This window comes from Eutrigla gurnardus (assembly GCF_963514095.1).
Source record: "Eutrigla gurnardus genome assembly, chromosome: 13".
NCBI lineage: Eukaryota > Metazoa > Chordata > Actinopteri > Perciformes > Triglidae > Eutrigla > Eutrigla gurnardus.
The window spans coordinates 7,296,398-7,318,245 of NC_139936.1; the positions used below are offsets into that span (position 1 = coordinate 7,296,398).

The 21,848-nt window shown below is 40.0% G+C and overlaps 3 protein-coding genes across 3 annotated transcripts; 1 reads left to right on the plus strand and 2 right to left on the minus strand.

Moving 5' to 3' along the window:
• Window positions 1–2,128: 2,128 nt before the first annotated feature.
• dimt1l (DIM1 dimethyladenosine transferase 1-like) lies at window positions 2,129–5,540 on the minus strand. Its single transcript, XM_084024747.1, has 12 exons — window positions 5,358–5,540; window positions 4,574–4,647; window positions 4,357–4,443; window positions 4,061–4,122; window positions 3,872–3,965; window positions 3,734–3,783; window positions 3,508–3,631; window positions 3,299–3,391; window positions 3,135–3,199; window positions 2,966–3,029; window positions 2,757–2,863; window positions 2,129–2,648 (listed from the first exon to the last, which is right to left on the minus strand). The coding sequence occupies exons 1-12, from the start codon at window positions 5,413–5,415 to the stop codon at window positions 2,606–2,608; spliced, it is 921 nt and encodes a 306-aa protein (XP_083880873.1). The 5' UTR covers window positions 5,416–5,540; the 3' UTR covers window positions 2,129–2,605.
• An 86-nt stretch (window positions 5,541–5,626) lies between these two features.
• Window positions 5,627–8,056, minus strand: cenph (centromere protein H). The gene is made up of 10 exons (XM_084024749.1): window positions 7,752–8,056; window positions 7,320–7,454; window positions 7,064–7,119; window positions 6,916–6,961; window positions 6,745–6,813; window positions 6,571–6,627; window positions 6,415–6,478; window positions 6,148–6,199; window positions 5,900–6,054; window positions 5,627–5,798 (listed from the first exon to the last, which is right to left on the minus strand). Exons 2-10 carry the CDS (start codon window positions 7,433–7,435, stop codon window positions 5,706–5,708), a joined length of 708 nt encoding a protein of 235 aa, XP_083880875.1. The 5' UTR covers window positions 7,436–7,454; window positions 7,752–8,056; the 3' UTR covers window positions 5,627–5,705.
• Window positions 8,057–9,652: 1,596 nt separating this feature from the next.
• LOC311023461 (junction-mediating and -regulatory protein-like) lies at window positions 9,653–21,781 on the plus strand. The gene is made up of 10 exons (XM_084025303.1): window positions 9,653–11,024; window positions 12,966–13,139; window positions 16,240–16,390; window positions 17,065–17,234; window positions 17,325–17,490; window positions 17,598–17,767; window positions 18,017–18,100; window positions 18,175–18,270; window positions 18,361–18,895; window positions 18,990–21,781. The coding sequence occupies exons 1-10, from the start codon at window positions 10,188–10,190 to the stop codon at window positions 19,295–19,297; spliced, it is 2,691 nt and encodes an 896-aa protein (XP_083881429.1). The 5' UTR covers window positions 9,653–10,187; the 3' UTR covers window positions 19,298–21,781.
• The last annotated feature ends 67 nt before the right edge of the window (window positions 21,782–21,848 follow it).

The following is a 21,848-nucleotide window of genomic DNA, read 5'->3' on the forward strand; positions in this document are numbered from 1 at the left end:
TTTTTTCAACATACTATGATTTTTTCCCCTTTTTTTCGACATTCAATACACAGCTTATTTTTTTAAAACTTTTTTCAACATACTATGAGTTTTTTTTCCTTTTTGCGACATACTATACATTACTTATTTTTTTACTTTTTTCAACATACTATGATTTTTCCCCTTTTTTTCGACATTCAATACACAGCTTATTTTTTTTAAACTTTTTTCAACATACTATGAGTTTTTTTTACTTTTTTCGACATACTATACACAGCTTATTTGATTTTTAAGCTGAAGAAAAGCCAAACCAAGGTGATTTTTCCCCTTTTTTGACATTCAATACACAGCTTATTTTTTTAAAACTTTTTCAACATACTATGATTTTACTTTTTTCGACATAATATACATGACTTATTTTTTTACTTTTTTCAACATACTATGATTTTTTCCCCTTTTTTTCGACATACAATACACAACTTATTTTTTTTAAACTTTTTTCAACATACTATGATTTTACTTTTTTCGACATACTATACATGACTTATTTTTTTACTTTTTTCAACATACTATGGTTTTTTCCCCTTTTTTTCGACATTCAATACACAGCTTATTTCTTTAAAACTTTTTTCAACATACTATGATTTTTTAAACTTTTTTCGACATACAATACACAACTTATTTTTGTACTTTTTTCAACATACTATGATTTTTTTTACTTTTTTCGACATACTATACATGACTTTTTTTTTTACTTTTTTCAACATATTATGATTTTTCCCCCTTTTTTTCGACATACAATACGCAACTTATTTTTTTTTTACTTTTTTCAACATACTATGATTTTTTCCCCTTTTTTTCGACATACAATACACAACTTATTTTTTTACTTTTTTCAACATACTATGATTTTTTTTACTTTTTTCGACATACTATACATGACTTTTTTTTTTACTTTTTTCAACATATTATGATTTTTCCCCCTTTTTTTCGACATACAATACGCAACTTATTTTTTTTTTACTTTTTTCAACATACTATGATTTTTTTTTACTTTTTTCGACATACTATACAGGACTTATTTTTTTACTTTTTTCAACATGATTTTTTTACTTTTTTTCGACATACAATACACAGCTTATTTTTTTACTTTTTTCAATATACTATGATTTTTTTTATACTTTTTTCGACATACTATACACAACTTATTTTTTTTACTTTTTTCAACATACTATGATTTTACTTTTTTCGACATACAATCCACAACTTATTTTTTTACTTTTTTCAACATACTATGATTTTTTCCCCTTTTTTTCAACATACAATACACAACTTATTTTTTTTAAACTTTTTTCAACATACTATGATTTTACTTTCGACATACTATACATGACTTATTTTTTTTACTTTTTTCAACATACTATGATTTTTTCCCCCTTTTTTTCAACATACAATACACAACTTATTTTTTAAAACTTTTTTCGACATACGTAATGTCGTTAATACTTGGGAATATTTGTAAAGATGCCCAGATGCTGATTCTGCAGTAGCGTCAATGCAAACACAATGTAAGTAGGTCTACTCTCTAGCTAGTTGAACACATCAACCTGTAATATTAGAATGTTGTAGTTACAAATTGTAGCCACTCGAGGGCAGTAATGTGCCATCGATTGTTCCAAGAGTCAAGACACAATCAATGGCATACCACAAGTATTTCCGGTGAAAACTATCAAAATAAATGATTATTATTTATCATTCACTTTTTTTTTCCCCTTTGTTCGACATACTATACATGACTTATTTTGTTACTTTTTTCAACATACTAGGATTTTCCACCCTTTTGTCGACATACTATACACAACTTATTTTTTAACTTTTTTTCAGCATACAATGATTTTTTTTTTTTTTTTTACATACAATACACAACTTATTTTAATTTTTTTACTTTTTCAATATACATACTATGACTTTTTCATGACTTTTTTCAACATACCATACTATGACTTTTTTTATGATTTCCGGTGAAAACTATCAAAATAAATGATTATTCTTCATCTCCTTTACAATACTGTAACCCCCCCCCCCCCCCCCTTTTTTTTTTATTAACCAAATATATATAAAAATAAATACACATTAAGGAAAGAAAAACTTGAAGACCATCTGAATTTATTTTTAAGTAGACTGCACACATAAAAATCTACTCATTAAATGTTGATCTTTTTCTCAAGTTATTTATACATATTGTGGTGGCTTTTTGATAAGCTTGATCATCCATTACAGATTATTTCTCAATGAATGACAAACTCCACACACACTGGCAGGCAGCTCGCACAACCAAGAGGGCCAAAAGCTGCCCATGCATGACCAGGGACACTTTATGTATACTCATAAAGCTAAAATATGCACTCAGTATGAGCCGTTTAAAGGTAGCTTCCATTATTCTTTGCAAATTTCATCCAACTATTTCATCATTTGAAATTCAGGTCCTCCAAACAAAGCTCCGGAAGACAAGAGGCCAGTCAGATTTCTTTTCAATCATCTGGCCACTTACTATGATCATAGGGAGACTATGATCATATAGGCAGGGCATGAGAGTCATAGCACTGTTCTGAGTTCCCTCTGCCATTTAAGAAAAGTGAATCCCTGCAGAGTTGAATGCATGAAGCAGCCTGAGGATGAAGAAAAAATATCGGAATCAAAACAGGTCATAACAGGTATTTATTTGAGTAAATTTGAGGTGGGAAAGGTTGAAAATAAATAAGTACTAAAGTACTTACACCATGAAGTCATCAATATCCATAGACCTGGCTCTCTTCTGACTGAATTCAGCCTCCTGCAAAACACTCTCGATCTTCTTACTGATGAGGAAGTCTGCTGGCACCTCCTGTCAAGATGGAACACAAACATCTTGAAACTGGCTGAGGAGTGATCTTTAAAGTGCAGTTTGAAGAGTCCAACATGCCTGAAAAACTACAGTATGACTCACCACGTTGTGCACAGAGCAGTGAATTCTGTAGTTCTTTTCTAGCAGCTGTTCTACTGCAGTGGACCTGGAAATTAGGAATCAAAGTTATCATCTGATTCATTCCCAACATGCTCATTGACAGAACAGAATTATATTAGGGTGGCGGTGTGTGAAACAAGCAGGCACTTACTTGAAAGCTGCATGAAGGGTTTTGTTTTTCCTTACAAAGGCTATTCTGACCAGGCCATCCCACTCCTTTGCAGGAGAAGAGAACATTAAACATCTACAATTTACCTTCTTTTTTTGACCAACTGAATTTTCACAGCATTAACTATTAATAGAGTCAATCCTCACCTGGAAGTTAACTGGAGGAGGTGGATTTTTCGGTTCTATCCTGACAACACTTGACTCCACTTTTGGAGGAGGACGGAAATTATTCTTCCCCACCTGAAGAAGATGGAAACATTAACTCTGAGACACCGCTGGTGCATCACCAGGAAAACCTTGACGAATGTAAACACTCACTAAAGACACTGTCATGACATCAGAGAGTGCACACTGACCTTCATGAGATGGTCGACACGAGCCAGTAGTTGTGTGTTGATGGACAGTCTGCAGTACAGCTTGTCTCCGGGTTGGGCTACAAGTCGCATGGCAAACTCTCTCTGGAACATCAACACAGCACACCTGTGTGAACAAAAAAAACACAAAAGATGTGCTAAACGCTCAACATGGACATACGAAGCACACAGTTAACCAATCTTAGTGGTCCTCCGGTTTTTTTCTTACCTGAAGAAAGGTCGATGCAGCAGGAGCTTGAAGACAAACGGTGACGAAATCTGCACAATTAAGAAAAGTCAAATTTGAGACTAATGTATGAAATGACATTGAATCAACTGTGTGCAGTGTGGAGGAAACATGTCTTACCTGGTAGGGTAAATTAGCTACACACACATCAAAGAAAGGCAGATCTGTTTTTAGTACATCTCCAACTAATATCTGAAGTTTGGCCTGCATGGGTCTGTTGGGAAACACAATATCCTTTATTAGATCATGTGTTCACTCGTTTATTTAATTGAAAATACTCCGCAAATATATGTAGTTGATCCCACTCACGTGCACTGTACTCTTTTCTGAAGTTCAGCCACTAATCTGCAGTCCAACTCACAGGCCACCACCTGCAGAAAGAAGCAGTTTCTGTTATGACTGAACAGCAAAATTAAATTATTTATCGCGGCTGTGGTCACTGCAAAAAAACATAGATCACAAATGAAAAGGTGAATGACAAATTTAAGATGGACAAAAGTGTCAGTCAGTGACATTTTTAACTTTCTAAGGATTTTAGACTGGGTTTGAAGTTTCACATGTGTAAGCAAAACAGCAAGAATGAAAACACTTCTTGATGCTCTCACCTTCTTGGCTTTTTCCAGTAATTTCACCGTCATGTTACCAGTACCAGGTCCCACCTCCAAAACCACATCAGTCGGCCTCAGGGCAGCCTGACACAGAACAGAAACCACGGCTTAGGAAAGCTGTGCATGATGATCATCTACGAAAAGTCTTAGTTTACAGCATGCTTGTGCTGGTGTGTCACAAATTAAATGTAGATTATAACGTTAACAAACCTACCTTCTCAATGATCCCATTGACAACCAATGGATTCTTGAGGATGTGCTGCCCCATGCCGGTGTTGAACATGATCCCTGCAACAGACAGGACTCTGTGCTGAGTTTGTGTGATTTTCATGAGTAAAGCAATAATTAAAAAATACACTTGATTATAGGTCAAGGGCTCTTATACTGCAATTTATTTAAATATTTTTTTAGAATTTTGTCAGATTCACATAATCGTTATTGTATGTTGTTTACATGTGACACCTGGGATCAGATCAGTTGTTTTTGCACAATGTTTCATTGTAATACCGTCCAATGGGTGAAATACCAGCATTAGCATTTCGAAAAAAATCTGGTATCTATACAGATATAATATGTTACCTTTAATTCAATGTACAACTAACGCAGACAACAACACTCGGCCAGAATGTACTTAATTAACTCGTCACTTGATTGTTGATAGTGTTGACATTAACGTTATATTTGGTGGACACTGTGTCCTGAAATAACCAGCAAGGTAACAATTCAAAAAGCATCCTAAACGTTGCGTACATGACGTATACGTGTAGTCAGTTTGGCGTTCAGCGCACGTAAACAAAGAATTCACGTCATCACAGTTCGACAGATGTGACAACTACAACTAAACAACCTGTAGTTTGTCATTCCGTTACACTAATGGAGTTGAATACGGTTTATTGTGTGTTGAAATAGCGATATGACGAACTTTAAAGCCCCTTTTCTCCAGCAGCGGACACTGTTCACCATCATGCTAACGCTAACTTCCTCGTTGAGAAACATACCTTGGTTTTTGACCTCCTGATGCTGCCTGGTTTTCTTCTCCGCCTTGACTTTCGGCATTTTGCGTTTGTTTTATTCCAGTAAAAGACACAGGAATAGAAATTTGAAACAAAAATTCAAAATACGTATGCCTGGGTGCAGTAAACACGTGTAGGGTCGCTTTCTTCTTCACTGACAGGATGTGTCGTTCGTTTAAAACCGTTCCTGACATCTCGTTTCGCCCTCTAGTGGCAGCCGGAGGTTACTACCGTACAAGCAAATCAGAACACAGTGCTGGCTTTTAGCATTCGTTTTATTTATATTTATTTGACAATATAATACAGACACATGTGCTTTAACGCTTCCGTTTTCTAGTCAGCGATGGGAAATTCCTCCAGCGTCATGGCGATGTCTCGAAGTTTGGGATCATCCAGCCAGTTGACTTTACAGGCCATGAGGATGCCCTGAAGAACACTTAGATTAATACACCACATGCATTTGTAGGCATTAACCATTTTCATTTCTGACAGATATTTAATTTTGACAACAATAACAATGTATTTACCCTGAGGACGTCCTGTGTCATGATGGTCATCTTTTTGTATTTCTCCAGGTTCGCCTGGCCTTTCTCCAACACGGCTTTGTACTTCCCTGGGTTTTCTGTCTTAGACATCAACTCCTCCATCTCTTTCATTTTCTCATGCGTGAGCCGCTTCATCTCTACGCATACAAAAGATTGCCAACCAATGTAAATGTTGAAAAACTAAAATCAAAATGTTATTGTATTTTTGCGTATTTTTTCATATAACGTACCAAGCCTCGTCTTCTGTATATCTGTGATTTCATCTTGAAGCTCTCTTGACTCCTGTTAAGAAAACATAAGGGAATCCAGTTCAGAATTATTTAAATTTCACAGAACACTATTGATGTGTAAAATCATACTCTCGGGTCAATCTTTACTTTGATGAATAAAGAAAGCATGATAATAAATACATTGTATGTATACAACTGTTTACAAACCCGCTTGTGTCACTAAAAACACTAAATACATACATAATGGATGATAAGGCTGCTGCTTACTTGCTGAAGTTGTTTTATTTGTGAAGAAAGAGCCATACAGCGATCATTCACAGCTTTCAGGGCACTGAGAAAAACAAAATAGTATGACACAATCATAAAATTAGCCAAAAATGAATACATGTCGTGTTTGCTTTAATATGTTTGGAATTGACTTACACTGCCTCTGAATCATTCTGTTTCAGTTTTTCTTCAATAGCGTGCCACATCTGCATTCTGAAAGACACCAATAAATCTAGCTTAACAGCTTCTTTATATATATATATATATATATATATATATATATATATATATATATATATATATATATATATATAAAGAATAACAGTTTACCTGTGTAACGTCAATGCGCTGTTAAAATGAATTGTCTTGACTCGTTGCAGCTCACTGACACAATCTGACCTGCAACATTTAATGAAAAATATATGTTATCGGTACACATTTTGAAATCAGCTCTAATCTTACATTTGGTTTAAACTTCAATAAAATCATTTTAATACTCACAATTCTCGCTCAGCTTCAGATGTGCTACACGATCTCTTACTTTTTCCTGAAACAGGAAGCAGTATTAATATTAAAACAATATTAATGCTCTGTGTGTGTGTACTTATTGAAAATTCAATATGATGGGCAAATGTTATATATCATATACCTGCTTGGAGCTGTACTGCCATTTCAAAGCACTGGTTGTACATCTGTTGTTTTATTCTGAAAAAAGTGATTTCTGCTATTTTAAAGATCATCATAATCATTGTTTTATGACAAGCGGTGATGTGGTGTGATGGATGCATGATGATGTTGATGGGACGATTAAACACCGGTGTTTGTTTGGTGTGTGTGATTGATCAAATAAAGCAGCATTAAGCCACTGTAAACTTAATAATGATAGTAGTTTGAAGCAGATGTACCTCAGCATGTCTGCAGGCGACGTATCTTTCTGTCCAGTGGAGCTGTCAGGACCATAATTCAGCACCACAGCCTCCGCCACGTGGTTGAGGCTCCCCACGTTATCAGATGGGTCCATCACAAAACAGTGAAGGTGCCTGGAGGGACAAACCATGTCAGATATTTGATTTAAGGATATAACCAGTCGTTTTAGGACTGTGTTGACCTAAAAGAAGGAATTACTACTACTAGCCAAGCAAAAACATGCAAGAGAATGGCACTGAATATTAAATTAAAGCAAGGTTTATGGTAAATAAAATTCTTACTAAAAGGTAAATATGAAAAGGCAAACACACCAAATGGAAATGTTTGATAGCGTTATTGTGTTATACTAGAGCCTCGAGAGCACATTAAAGATATAAATTAAGACACGGGGATTGGTTAAAACAACTTACCTTGTTTAATTGATGTAACGCTTCCCTTAAATAAAAATTAAATAAAGCCAGTAGTACGTTGTAACCCTTATTCTCCCGGATTCTAACGACAGAATGACTTCCTCCTCTCAGTTAACGTCGCTCTTGCTAGTTACAGTTACGTTATTATTACGACAATCGATTAAAACTTTAACGATAAAATTAGAAATTGTTTCTCCCGTCTGTCACCTAACATGCATTCTCTACTGTAAACACACTTGTATATCACAGTAAATGCATGGCTGGATGTATAAAGCGGTCACTAGTTTTGTTTACTTCGGAATTCAGATCCAAATCCCGCCAGGAAGTGACGTCACTATTTATAGTGCCACCAAAATAACCAGCGCTCCCTACAGGCCAAGACAGAGAAGTGAAAGTTTGGTGATGTGGAAAAATCGAATGAAAAAGAAAAGGTATTGTCTTACATACATATTAATGAGATAAGAGAAGGATTTGATATGGGTTTACAGTTTACAGGGTAATGGATTAGTTATTTAATATGCAGCGTTGGCTTCCAAAAATGATTGATTTTGATGGAATTCCAAATGTGGATTGACATCTTCAGGTTTTCTGCAATCACAGCATAACAGTTGCAAAACATCTTAATTTATCATAGTTGATGATTGATTTATTAAATCTGCTGTGAAATATTTTCACATAATAAAAACAAAATATTTCACTCTGTTTTTTTAAATTCTATATGGTAAGTGTACATGATTCACTAAAAACTATAATGTATAAAACTAACGCAGTTGTCCCTAAACAGCAGTCACACCTGGGAGGGTTTTAGTGCTTTGACGTTTGATAATCTATGACTAAACTGAGCTAACATACTATAGTTGGAGTAATTCCATTCTTATTTTCATTGAATTTATTACACTGGGGATCTTTTCAAGAGTGCAAACACATTGATTGCACCGTCGTGGTGCAATGGGGCTCATCAAAGCAAAGGCAAACTCTGTTGGAACCCATTAAGCATTTCTCTTAGCATTAGTGGTGATGCACCCTGGTGAGGGATTGACATTCATCAGTCTAAAGGCTGTGACCATAAAAAGAGAATAGTATTGTCCATTCTATTCCTGTTCCTATCAATAGGAAACAATGAAATCTGAACTGATCTCTCCGACACCTGCACTACCTGATGGCTTGAAACAATCATTCTGTGGATATTTTACAGTTTAAAAGTCACATTTGTACAGAAAGTTTCCAACATTTATTTCAAAATGACTTTATTTTTGTTTTTGAACAACATATCACCAACAATGCAATAACCTTTATGACTGGTCAAATTGTTTAACATCATAATTCCATCTGTTAGTGGCATATTTTTGTATGAGCTGTATGAACTATGACATCACGAAGTATGTGGCATGATACTCAGTCATTCATTCACAAAAAAAAATTGAAACAACTGTGGTGAAAACATATCTTCTATCGATGTCGATATCTATTATCTCATTATTTTATTCGTGCAATTTATCCACAATAAAGCTGTATATGCATGCATATTGTTTGCATATTGTTTCGGTGCTGCAGCTGCTCCGCAAAGCATACGACACTGCTTAACCTAAATCGTCAGCACGTCCCTACGTGCCCTGCTCCATCCGAGATACTAATGTTGCCTTTAATGGTCCTCGGACTCTCGACCTCCTTCTTCTCTTAGTAGTATTTCAAGACTGACGCTTAATTGTAAACGTACTTTCCATTTAGCCGATAATAACACGGCCTTATAAAAGTATTACGGAAAGAGAAACAACATTGTAAAGGCTGGTAAAAGTGTTAACACGGCGACACTAAAACTTAACCTAGTCGTCATACCCGACTCTCTGGAAATTCCGATATTTTTACGGCACATGAAGGCAACGTTATTATTTTGCTTATGTGGTCCTGTTGGGGGGAAACGATGAAGAAAACATGGTGATGCACAGAGTTTGGAGACGATGCTAACCCTTCCGAAGACGTGAAACCTCCGTGTGACATTTATTCATGTTGTATTTGAACAATGTGCGCTGCTGTTTATTGCATCACGATGAGGGACGAGAGCTCGACAATAACAATAACGGAGCACAGCTGAGAGGCGGATCGTCCGCTGGAGCTGGTAAACAAACGGTCGCATGTTATGGGTCAGAGTCTGTTGTCGCAAGGCGGATGGTAAAGTTAACGATTGCGGGAGATTGGGCTAGGCAGGGCCAGAGACGGAAAATGACAGCGCACTGCTCCAAATGCATGCCTCTCCGAGGATAGCCCTTCAGGCAACATCCTCGGAGAGAAAACAGTGTTTGGTAAACGCTGTTTCAAAAAACCGTAATACACGTAATTTTGCTGCGCTGCTGCATCCGACTCTCAAACTGTGCCAACGCAGGGCTTGTCGGCGCGCACAAGGTTATTATTATTTTTTGTCCCCATCACTTTGCAGACATGTCTTTCACAATGGAGGATCATCTGGAGTCGGGCTGGGTAGCCGTTCGCCCGAACGCGTTCGAGGAGAAGGAAAAGCACAAATTTGTTTTCATCGTCGCCTGGAATGAAGTGGAAGGCAAATTTGCAATTACGTGTCACGACAGGACGGTGCAGAGGAGAAGCTTTGGTAGGGACCCGCCGGCGCAGGCGACTGCATGCCAGGAAGGGGACAAAACAAAATGGCCTGAAAGTCCCGTCAAAGATAAAGTATCCAAGAGCCCGAGCAAAGGAGTCAAGGAGGCTGTGGCTAAAAGCTGCGGACCTAAGACTAAATCCGTCACAGCAACGAAATCAAGCCCTGTCAAAATCCAAACTCCGACTAAATCCGCTGTATCTCCCGTTATTCCCGGTACCGGGGGGTTAAAACCACTAAGAGAGGACCAACTGTCCCCCTCCCTGGACAGCTTGGACCTGGAGGATCTGGACCTTCTGACAAGGGAGGACTGCAGCTGGGCCGGACTCTTCTCCTTCCAGGACCTCCGGTCAACCCACCAGCAGCTGTGCTCCGTGAACTCGGACCTGGAACCCTGTCTCCCGGTGTTCCCGGAGGAGCCAGCCGGCGTGTGGACGGTGCTGTTCGGCGCGGCGGAAGTACCCGAGACCGAGATGGACGAGCTCTGCCACAGTTTACAGATGTACCTGGGCCACGCGCTCGATACGTGTGGATGGAAGATCCTTTCGCAGGTTCTGTTCACGGAGAACGACGACCCGGATGAGTACTACGAGAGCCTGAGCGAGCTGAGGCAGTCCGGGTACGAGGAGGCACTTAACCGCGGAACAAAACAACTGCATGAGGTGAGACCATGTTTGTGATCATCTCACAGTATCTCAGCCACAGTCGTTCTGCTATGCTGACTAAGGAAGTGTGATTGTCATTCATTTCAGGTAGATGGGTATTTAATTTATTTAGACAAACTAAATAGATTGCATCCATAAAAAACAAGAATACACATATATACATACACTATTATAGTTTGCACAAATAAGGAGTGAAAAAGCATTAGTCATGATTAGTCATGATGGCCACAAACAAGAAACTTGAGAATTTGGTGGTTAAAACAACACTTAACACTGACTAACTATGCCATTCTGTCAAATACATCACAGAATAGTGTAACAACGTGTGGTAGTGGATATAAGTTCTGTATATAATAATAATTATAATAATAATAGCACCAATGATCCAACTTCTGTTCTGTTTTGTATTTCTGACATGACATAGTGGAGACATTATCCAGACACCGTCGCATACACACTCCAGGCCTGCTCCTTTTACACATCAGCAGCGAAAGGAGTGATTGATTAACTGCTCTTAATATAAACAGACATTATATTGATACCCGCTGGCTCTCACTTTATCCTACTAATCAATGGAGTTAGATTGATGCAGCCTTGACTTACGGAGCCAAAGTGCAAGAAGTCCTCAGAGAGTACGGGTTGTACAGTGCATTATGGAAGGGTTTGCATTATTAGCATCACAAGGTCATCATGTCAGCTGGCCAGATGATCCTTAGAGCTATAGGTTGAAGCATGAGGGCGACCGGGCCTTTGCAGCTGTAACACCAAACTCTGGAAGCGTGAAACTGACATCTACAGCCTGTTTTTAAATCCCGTCTTAAAACACATTTTAATTCTCTGAGATTTAACTCTCTTTAACTGTTTTTGCAGAAGTATGAAACTGTCAAAAGACTGCATCTATGTTCTGATTTGTTTGTGTGACTTTCGAGCCAAGGCGTTTCCTTTCTGCACTGCTCTTGGCAGTGTCATTCCACCCAGTAGGGACTCTCAAAATAAAAAAGACAGAAAACCAGACACAGGAAGCTTTGCCTTTCTGCCCTTCCTGAGCAAAAAACATCTAACAGCAGAACCAACTGTTTTAATGTACGCCAACCAACCCCGAACTAATTTGCACCGATTGTTTCAACAAATGCACATCAGTGTTTGGGATTTCCAGTCTGCTTGAAGTGTGTTCCTCTTGAAGATTTAGGAAGAGATCATATTCATCTCTCTAACACGGCAAATGTTCTGTACAGTACTTCATTCAAACAGTCACAGTTTGTTGTGTCGTAGGATTGCACGTGCACACACACACACACACACACTGGCCTATTGATCCTGCCACTCCATATGAGTTAATGGCTATTTCAGTGCTTGCTGCTGCTAGCCTATAGGATTGTTCAGTCTGGCAAAAATGTGTGTGTATTGATCTTATTCCCAGCAGCAGAAAGGACTCTGTCCACTCAGCCGCGGTCTGTGCACCGAGACTGAGACTCATATACTCCTATTATTTACTGTTACACAAAGTATCCTCTTCGCCTCACAGTCAGGTTCAAGCCTCCATTAATTGTTGGGTGACACTTGATGTATTTAAGTATGTTCTTCTGGCCTTTGTAATAACGTATTGCTATTATCACACTGGTACATAAATAACAGACAATTGGACATGTATTACATCTCTTTTACACCACTTATAGTATGGTTGTCTTCTGCTCAATTAACTTGTTCTAATAAGTGACACTTGAATAATTATTTTTTCAAGGTGCATCCAACTCTCTTATTGTTTATATGAACCTCTTTGGAAGCCGCCTGTTCACACTGCATTCAACATGGATAATAACACCTTATTAACAAGGCCTTACAGAGATTTTTAAAGGGGTTTTACAATCTATATGTTCTGATTTTCTGAATGTTGCTTGTATGTTGACGATACTCAATTTATCTTCCTGTGTGATGCAGTTGCTGGAGAAACACAAGACCATGGACAGTATGGTGGAGTTGTTGCAGCTGTATCAGGAGGAAGATGAGGCCTATGGAGGACTCCTGGAGGCCTCCACACAGCTGTACCAGTACCTGCTTCAGCCCTTCAGAGACATGAGGGAACTAGCAATGCTACGCAGACAGCAGATCAAGGTAAATCATTTGTGCCAGTTCAAGTTTGCAGTTTAAGTGTATATGTATGTGTGCAGATTAAGAAGCAGCTCCACAGAACATAATGAGGCGACTTACAAAATTGTTATAGAGTTTGGGGCCAAATCCTTTATGGCCTTTAAGTCTCACAGTTCTCACACATGGATTTCCAGCTTATTTCATTTGTGAAAGAAAATTGTGTTTTTTTTTGTTTGTTTATGGAAACATTTTAAAGATTTTCTAGGGAGCTGGCAACTGCAGATAGACTAGAGTCAGTGATGTATTTCTGTATTTCTCTATAGGGACTGACACAGAATGGCCATAAAACACAATGGATAGAGACAGGAAGTTCTCATGTCTCTCTCTTAAAATAGAGCCTGTTCTGTGTGTGTGTGTGTGTGTGTGTGTGTGTGTGTGTGTGTGTGTGTGTGTGTGTGTGTGTGTGTGTGTGTGTGTGTGTGTGTGTGTGTGTGTGTGTGTGTGTGTGTGTGTGTGTGTGTGTGTGTGTGTGCATCAGTGTGTATGTCCATGTTTAACTGTAATGTATTCTTGTATATTCTGATACGATGCCTTGTGGTTTGTAAAGCAAGAGGAGGGTGATTAGATTTATCTTATTGCAAAGATAAGATGGAGGCTGGTGAAAGGATAAATGATGGAAAGGTGAAAATAATGCTTACAGTGTTAATGGTACAGTTCAATTTAGCTCAATGACTCACATCAGTTATAAATATAATTTAATAAATACCCAGTATCCCGTTACTAAATAACATCCATCAATAAAGAAGCTAACAGACACTATACAGTACACACACACACACACACACACACACACACACACACTTCTTTTGTACCTTAACCCTTGTGTTCAAAAGATCCGGTATCATTTTCTTGTGAGTCTACAATAACATGTGGTGTTGCTGGAAAGTATAAATTCCGAGCATTCTGAATCACCATAAACATAACTTGAGACACACAGCATCCCCCATTAACATGGAAACAAAGCACACTGACATAAATCTATGTTCTTCTATGTTCTCCTTATTTTAGTTACTTACAGTTCCACAGTAAGTACATGAAAATCGCTTCCTAAACCTAACTAAATAGGTTTGTTCCAAAACCATATATTGCTATACAGTAAACACGGCCAAAACATGGAGAAAAACATAGTATATTTTCATAAATTCTATCATAAATGTTGTATTTTATTGTATATCCATCGAATTTACATTCACAGCTGTAGTAAAGAGTAGGAGCAGACATCCGGTTGCATTATTTTTTTTTTAAAAAAAGGGTTAGGAAACAGTTGTGGAATGTGGCAGTTCGGGGTTGAGTGACATACTTTGAGCCCGAGCCCTGTGGATCTCCAGTTTCCTGCAGTCTCGGAGACATGAATAAGTCATGTCCTGCGTGGTCCTATAGGTTTACTACAGGTACGGGATGATGCTGTGCTGGGATCAGCAGGCCTACAGCAGAAATGGAAAGATGGAGAGCATAGTTAGGGAGTTGTGGCTGAATACATTAAGTAACGTTTGACTTGGGAGATGAGACACATTGTCTGCTAAACAGGAGTGTAAGCAGGGTGTTATGTCCTTTATTAAGATGAGAGAATGATGTAACAACAGAAGGAAATCATTTGTTAAATAAGTATAAAGTAAGGCCATTGAGGAAGATTGTCCCCAGCCAAATTATGATAATGTGTGACGTGTTTGTTTCCATCACTTCCTTTTGTAATGAAACAACTTTAAGACCATCCCAGATTAGATTTCTTGTTAAAGCCAATTGTTTTTTTCAAAATCTTGATTAACTATCACCTACAGAACTACATGAAAAAGGTGTTTTGTCAATCAAATGGCACTGGGAACTATAATCAAACTGATAAAAATGGTTTGATTGGGAGAAATCAGATAAGATGAAACAATTATTAACTATAGGGACATGGTGATATGATATAGATCTACTGATTGTTTCTGTCTAATTCTTAGCTCATTTACTGAAAGGGTGTATGTAGCATGCTATCTATGCTACTGGCTTTTCCAGAAAGGAGGACCAAACGGTTGCGAAAACGACAGGTTCCACCGAGATTTGAACTCGGATCGCTGGATTCAGAGTCCAGAGTGCTAACCATTACACCATGGAACCGCTATGTGGCCGGGGGCAGGGGGTGGGGTTTTTCAACTTCCGAGTCTATTTATAACTTGCTGTGTCTGCAGCTTAGTCACAGAATGACTTTCTGTAGGCTGTCCTCATCTGAGTTTCCTAGCTGTGAGGTTTACACTTTTGCATTGTTGGTGATTATTTCTTTGAAATATAATGTCATGTAACAGGTTGCCCTCTAAGATTTACAGTAACACAAACTGTTAGATATAAAGCCAACCGGTCTTAAATTACACAATGTATTGCAATGTAGAACAAAAAAAAACAAAGGAATGAGCACTGGCAACCGGACAGCAGGACACTGAAGTGGTAAATGATACTGGAGCACTGCTGAGTACTGCAGGGGGAGCTGAGGTGCAGCAAGGTTACTGAGGTTCAGATGGGGATGCAGCTCTGTAACCTTTGCTGCTCACTTTCCTTCTTTGTTTTCATTTTCCTCTGGTTGTTAATTTTTCAGATTTCATACAGTGTCTGCTTAACGGAGACACAGTGATGTCACATTCCCATCATGGTCTTTAACTTTCTGCAAATTTCATTTATGGGTTAAGAAATGGTGAATTTCTTACAACATCATTCTTCCTTTTACCCTCGCAAATCAAAAATGTCAAGGCATTTTAAAATTTTCAATTCTACGCAATGTCAATTTCAACTAAACAGTGATCATGGTTGTATGAGGTGGTTTAAATGTGTTTGTAGGAAAATAAATATGTTTGTATGATCTTCGGTTGCTCTGCTCTCCTCAGATGAAACGATTTGTAAACCATGATCCTCACATCCATTTGTTAATATCAGCATAATACTGTTTACTTTATCACAGGGTGTGCATATGTTAAGCCTGTATAAGATACATATTTTTGGACTTTATTTTTCCCAGGTTAAATATTTACCACACTGAGGCCTGTCGTTCTTTGCCTTTCTGATAAAAAATATGCTCATCCTCTCTCGACAGATTTCTATGGAGAATGACTACTTGGGTCCAAGGCGGATTGAATCGCTGAAAAAGGAGGACTTTGACTGGCAGAAGAAAGCTCAGGAGGCAGTCCTCAACATCCAGGAGTTTACTATCAAATATTTTGAGATCACTGCCAGAGCCCAGAAAGGTACAGTATACCATCACAGGCTCTGCCAATGTCAAGTCAATAAATCAGCATGACTTTGTACACACACACACACACACACACACACACACACACACACACACACACACACACACACACACACACACACAGTGGTAGCAGTGGCCTGCTATTGACCTGTGTGTGTGGTTTTGAACGCCAGGGCTAATGTGATTTGGTATTAATGAGGCAGTGCAGACAGCCGTGGGTTTGACAGTGACAGGAGGAAACAAGGACAACCGATTGATCAAACAGCTCCGCCAGCAGAGTGTCTCTGTGCAGGGTTACTCCACAACATGCCCCTGCTCATCCCCAGCTTTCACCACTGCTGATTGGTCCATTTATGATCTGACACTTATTAGATCCAAAATCAGACGAGTGAGTGGCCTCAAGTGAAATGAGTTGTCATGTCCAACTTTGGTCAGTAGATGTCTCCCTCTACATTACTGTTAAGAGACATTCATCATCACATAAAAATAAAAGAAGGTGTGGGTGAAATTCCTACTCATGCTATGAAAAGTGAAAGTTACTTGATCATATTGGTGACTCACTTTCATACTTTTTCAGTTTCACACAGTCACTTGTGAATTGCCCATTGTGTGTGTGTGTGTGTGTGTGTGTGTGTGTGTGTGTGTGTGTGTGTGTGTGTGTGTGTGCAGGGGTGTATGAGCGCATGAAGGTAGACGAGCGCAAGTTTGGTAAATCTTCATGGGCCGCAGCAGTGGAGCGCATGGAGAGACTCCGCTACTCTGTCGCCAAGGAAACTCTGCAACTCCAGAGAGCCAGGGAGATCTGTCTGGAGCAGAGGAAACACACGCTTCGAGAGGAGGTGGGGTAGTGATACACAACGCCAAATAAACATAAAACACACACACACACAGCTTTTTTTTGTGTCAACCGTTTTGTCCCTTCCCCTCAGATGCAGAGTCTGTGTAGCAGTGAGGGTGCCATGGCCTTATTAGACCACATGGAGACACAGTACTATGAGCGCCAGCTCCAGCTCTATGACATCCAGGCAGATATACTACAATGTGAAGAGCTGCTCCTCACCGCTCAGCTCGACAGCATACGCAGACAGATGTCAGGTAATATACCTCTAAGTGTCTCGGGCTCTACATTTCACCAACTATTCTGTACTGTCGGCTGTGTATAAACCTGCAACAAGATATAATATATATTTATATGTTTTCAGAGCTTCAGGATGAGGTGGTGTATTATGACACCTTTGAGAGGGCAGATGATATAAAAGAGGATGACACCGCAGAGAGGGAGGAGCTGCACAGACTTCAGGTCAGCGCTCGACAGCTAGAGGCAAGAAGGGGCCGCATCACTGCCAAGCGTTCCTATCTGAGGAACAAAAGGGTGTGTACACCTTACTCATATTCTTTTCATTACTGAATTCTCTATTGTGCATATTGTTCAATGTGATATTGAATGTAATGTAACGTTTGATTGGGCTTCATATCCGAGCAGAAGTGACCCTTTAAACGGCGTCCTGCTCTTCTGCAATATCAGAAACATATTTAATCAACAAACAGATAAAAGTACGCATTGGTATGTGAGATACAGTGTGGATCAGTATGTTGATGGTATATTATTTCCTGTCTGCAGGATATCTGTGTGTCCAACCACACTCAGAAACAGCAGACACGTCAAACCATCCACAAGGACTATGTATCCCACCCGTTCTTACAGGTAGATGCTTTTTTTATAATGATGTGACTGTAAACTAGTATAGCATGGGCACTAACTCTTTCCTCTTTTGTCAGCTGAAAAATGAAGATGAGGAGGATGAGGAGAAGAAGAATAGCAGAGTTAGTCAGGAGAGGCAGAGGACTCTCGACAGACTGCGCACTTTCAAGCAGGTATGTGACCTCCTATTGATGTAAATATCTCCACATTTCCCACTGATATTCTACTGATGGATCTCCATCTCTTGCTGTGTCTTTCTCCAGAGGTACCCAGGTCAGGTGATTCTGAAGTCCATTCGTCTACGCGTGGCCCACAACAGAAGGAGAGAGCGCGGCAGGAGCATGGAAATGAGTAGCGTGAGTGAGAGGGATGAGCGTGTGGACTGCGTCCGGCCTCAGGGCCACCCGCTGTGTCTCAGTACCAGTGTGCAGACGGACCCCAGCTCCACACTCACCACCCAGCCCGTCACGGTCCTCACAGCATCCCTTCCTCCTCTGCCTGTGCCCAGTCCCGCAGACTCCTCCTGCTCTCCCTGCTCCCTGTCTTCACTGCTGGCATCGCCCATGTCCCCTCCTCCTCCACCTCCCCCGCCACCTCCCCTGCCCATGAAGGAGGAGCTGTCGCCTTCTGGGAGCCCGGGTCGGCATTGGCAGAAGGCTGAGGGGAAGGATGCGGCAGAAGAACTCTCCCTCTCCCCACTCGGTCCATTCATCCCTCGCTTCTTTGACAGCAGCCAACTGTTGAATGCCCGGAAAAAGCTGAGGAAGACTCCAGAGTTTGACCCCCACAGCATAAGAGGTACGGGAACTATTTAGTACCATAGTAGGCTCTTGGATAAGCAAGTTAAACAAGCCAATTACAGTTTCCCTCCTTCTTCTCTTCCTGTATTCAGTGAGCTCACCCATGGATGAGGTGCTAGCCTCCCTGAAGAGAGGCAGCTTCCACCTGAGGAAGGTCGACCAGCGGTCTCTGCCTCCCTCCACGGACGACGATGACCCGGGCAGCATCCTGGCTCAGATTCGCAAGGGGGTCAAACTGAGGCGCGTCCCCAAGAAAGAGAGAAGGGACAAGGGAGAGTTCCCTGCCTCCACCGACCCCCTGACCCGGAGCATCCACGAGGCGCTGCGCCGTATAAAGGAGGCCTCACCAGATTCTGACTCGGATGACGACGGGCTGGCCGGCCATGACTGGGACAGCTAGGGTTCAACGCTTCGATGCAACAACTAATACGCACACAGATGCCTGCACCCTCGGGCACCGCACACTCTACTTTACTGTACTGTATCGTAAAGTGCTGCGTTGTTCTGTTCACAAACGCATGCACAAACACATACACACAGTTCACTCACTCACTCCCAGTAAACACACACAGCCCCATCACACATGTACCTCGTGACTATGCCATTGCTGGAGTCATACTTACTTACTTAATATCACAACGCTCCAAAGGTGAATGGTCAACCTGTTCATTCGTTCTTCACACTACATCCATCATTATGAAGGACATCATCATCACATGTGTGTTTCTATTTCTACTGTATCTAACTTTTGTTTTATTCCTGTAATCCGATTGTAATGTTGAAAAGCTCTGCACTGGCCTTTTGTGGCTATATTATATTACATATTCAGAAGCGGCACATGACACATTTTACACCAACACACTGCACTGACATGTATTTATGAAACTGAAAACCTCATATTAGTGCTGTTTGTGAGGTGTGTGATTTTTTTTTTTTTCACTCACCCAAAAGCATTAGAAATGATGAACTCCAGCTGTAACTCAATGGTTGATCATTTGGGGTCATGAGGGACGTGTTAGCGTCCGACAGGACCACTAGCTGTTTAATCTGACGCCGCTCAAAGACTCCAAATCCTTTAGTCTGTCGCACCAGAATCATCCCCCTCCCCCACCCTTGTCCTCCTCCGACCTTCACTACCCCCAACTCTCAACCCCTCTCTGTGTGGGTTATGAGGGAATATGTATCGACCCATCTGTTTGACCACAGCATATGGCCAAGCTGGCGGGAGATATGGAGAATCGCAATAGACTTATCATGGTGCCGAAAATAACAATATCTCTGAGCAGGCACCGAGAGTAGGGGAGGATTAGATGAAGGGTCACCTGCAGAGCTGCAGGGTTTATTTAGCGGGGTGGAGGTCATCGTTAGTGAAAAGTGTGGGTAGACTTGATTGGTGATTCCCGAACTTCGTATGTGGGATAGTCACGGCAAGATCTGGGAAACCGGTCACGCTTGTTTGAATGATGGATGGTTTGTGGGAGGCTAGATACTCTCAGCGCTGTGGGGAGTCACTGTGGGCTGTGGAGCAGGCGGTCGTGATGGATGTGGTTTTTCTCTTGCCATCTTATTCACTTTCTCTCCTTCCTCTATTGCATCTTTTCTAATTTCTTTTTCGCTGCACTCAGTGGGCAGAAGCACACAGTAGGAGGTCTGTTAGTCATAGCGCTGGGAGTGAAAATGCACACGTGGACTCACGCACTAAAACTCACAGCCAACATGTACAGAACATTTTAGTGGCAAAGTGAGTCCATGGCCTCTTCTCGTAAGTTGTTTTTTTATAAATGGTTTCTGCACTTTTCATGATACATACAAACTGCGTAACATTACCTGTACAGTACCACCTTCTTTTTGATCACTGGTGAAATATTATATATGTAGTAGATGAGTTAAAAGCACTGAACATGTGGACCTACAGAGGTGTGATAGAAGGACAATGTGAGAGGACCAGTGGGACGCCTAGCAGCGGAGGAATTCATAAACTAAGAGTTTGAAACCGTCTCAGCTTGCAGTCTTTAACAGCTTTGATGCAAAGAGTTGTGCTTTAACCCTCGTTCTTGTGTGGCGTTACGTTCACAGATTAATCACAAGGCAGGCTCTAATGTAGGAAGAACAGGCATGGAAGTGTATGTCACATTATACAGCTTTGAAAATAGCTAAAGAGTTTATTGTTTTCCTGACAGAGCAAGCCTGAGGCACTTTTACATGTCTTCTGTCACTTTCAGCACAATGTTTGCCTATGGTACCCTCATCATGTAGCACGAGCCAGAGATCGAACCCTGACCTGACTCTTAACTTAAACCTAACCCAGACCTTACCTGACTTGATGTCACTATAACTGACAAGTTTCCCAGAAGATGTAAGGTTTACGCTCCACTAAACTATGATGAACAATGTGCTTAACACTTTTGGGAAACTGGGCTCAGAATGTGACACACTTGCCATGAATCAACTATCTATCACCTGACTGAGCTTAGAAACACACTGATCATTCTAAATAACCTTATTGTCAGCTAACTGTAATTTTTACATTGCATTAATTACTCAATGAATGCATTTCCCAATGCATTTCCAGCCACATCTTTTTGTGATTTGTTTGCTTCTGAAAATGTCCTTAATAAACCTGTTATCCAGACAGGCTGACTATATTACGTTGTCTGAATAAACCAGTCAGATACTTTATAAGTGCAATATCAATAAAGAGAAATACAAGAAAAGGGACGAAACAAGTTATTGGGTGATAATGAGTTCATATTGATTGCCTAAAACAATGGACGTATTAAATGCTGCAGTTGTTTTTACACAGTGGTGTAGAAACATACTGTTGCAAGAATACCCTTTTGCCTTTAGACCTGCCACTTTCATTTATTCAAACCTTATTTTTTAATTTAACAAATTCGCCCCCTGTATTTGAATAAAACCATGTGAAGCAAATTGTGAGATTGTCTGTTTCA

Excerpts from the sequence above, each read along its gene's own strand:
- dimt1l (XM_084024747.1), bottom strand. The coding sequence starts at position 5,415 with ATGCCGAAAGTCAAGGCGGAGAAGAAAACCAGGCAGCATCAGGAGGTC. Across the intron at positions 4,123-4,356 it reads TACTGGAAAAAGCCAAGAAG|GTGGTGGCCTGTGAGTTGGA; the intron begins GTGAGAGCATCA and ends TTCTTTCTGCAG. Across the intron at positions 3,200-3,298 it reads CTCCTCCAGTTAACTTCCAG|GAGTGGGATGGCCTGGTCAG; the intron begins GTGAGGATTGAC and ends TCTCCTGCAAAG.
- cenph (XM_084024749.1), bottom strand. The coding sequence starts at position 7,435 with ATGGACCCATCTGATAACGTGGGGAGCCTCAACCACGTGGCGGAGGCT. Across the intron at positions 6,628-6,744 it reads AGCGCATTGACGTTACACAG|AATGCAGATGTGGCACGCTA; the intron begins GTAAACTGTTAT and ends GGTGTCTTTCAG. Across the intron at positions 5,799-5,899 it reads TGACACAGGACGTCCTCAGG|GGCATCCTCATGGCCTGTAA; the intron begins GTAAATACATTG and ends AGTGTTCTTCAG.
- LOC311023461 (XM_084025303.1), top strand. The coding sequence starts at position 10,188 with ATGTCTTTCACAATGGAGGATCATCTGGAGTCGGGCTGGGTAGCCGTT. Across the intron at positions 13,140-16,239 it reads TACGCAGACAGCAGATCAAG|ATTTCTATGGAGAATGACTA; the intron begins GTAAATCATTTG and ends CTCTCTCGACAG. Across the intron at positions 18,896-18,989 it reads TGACCCCCACAGCATAAGAG|TGAGCTCACCCATGGATGAG; the intron begins GTACGGGAACTA and ends TCCTGTATTCAG.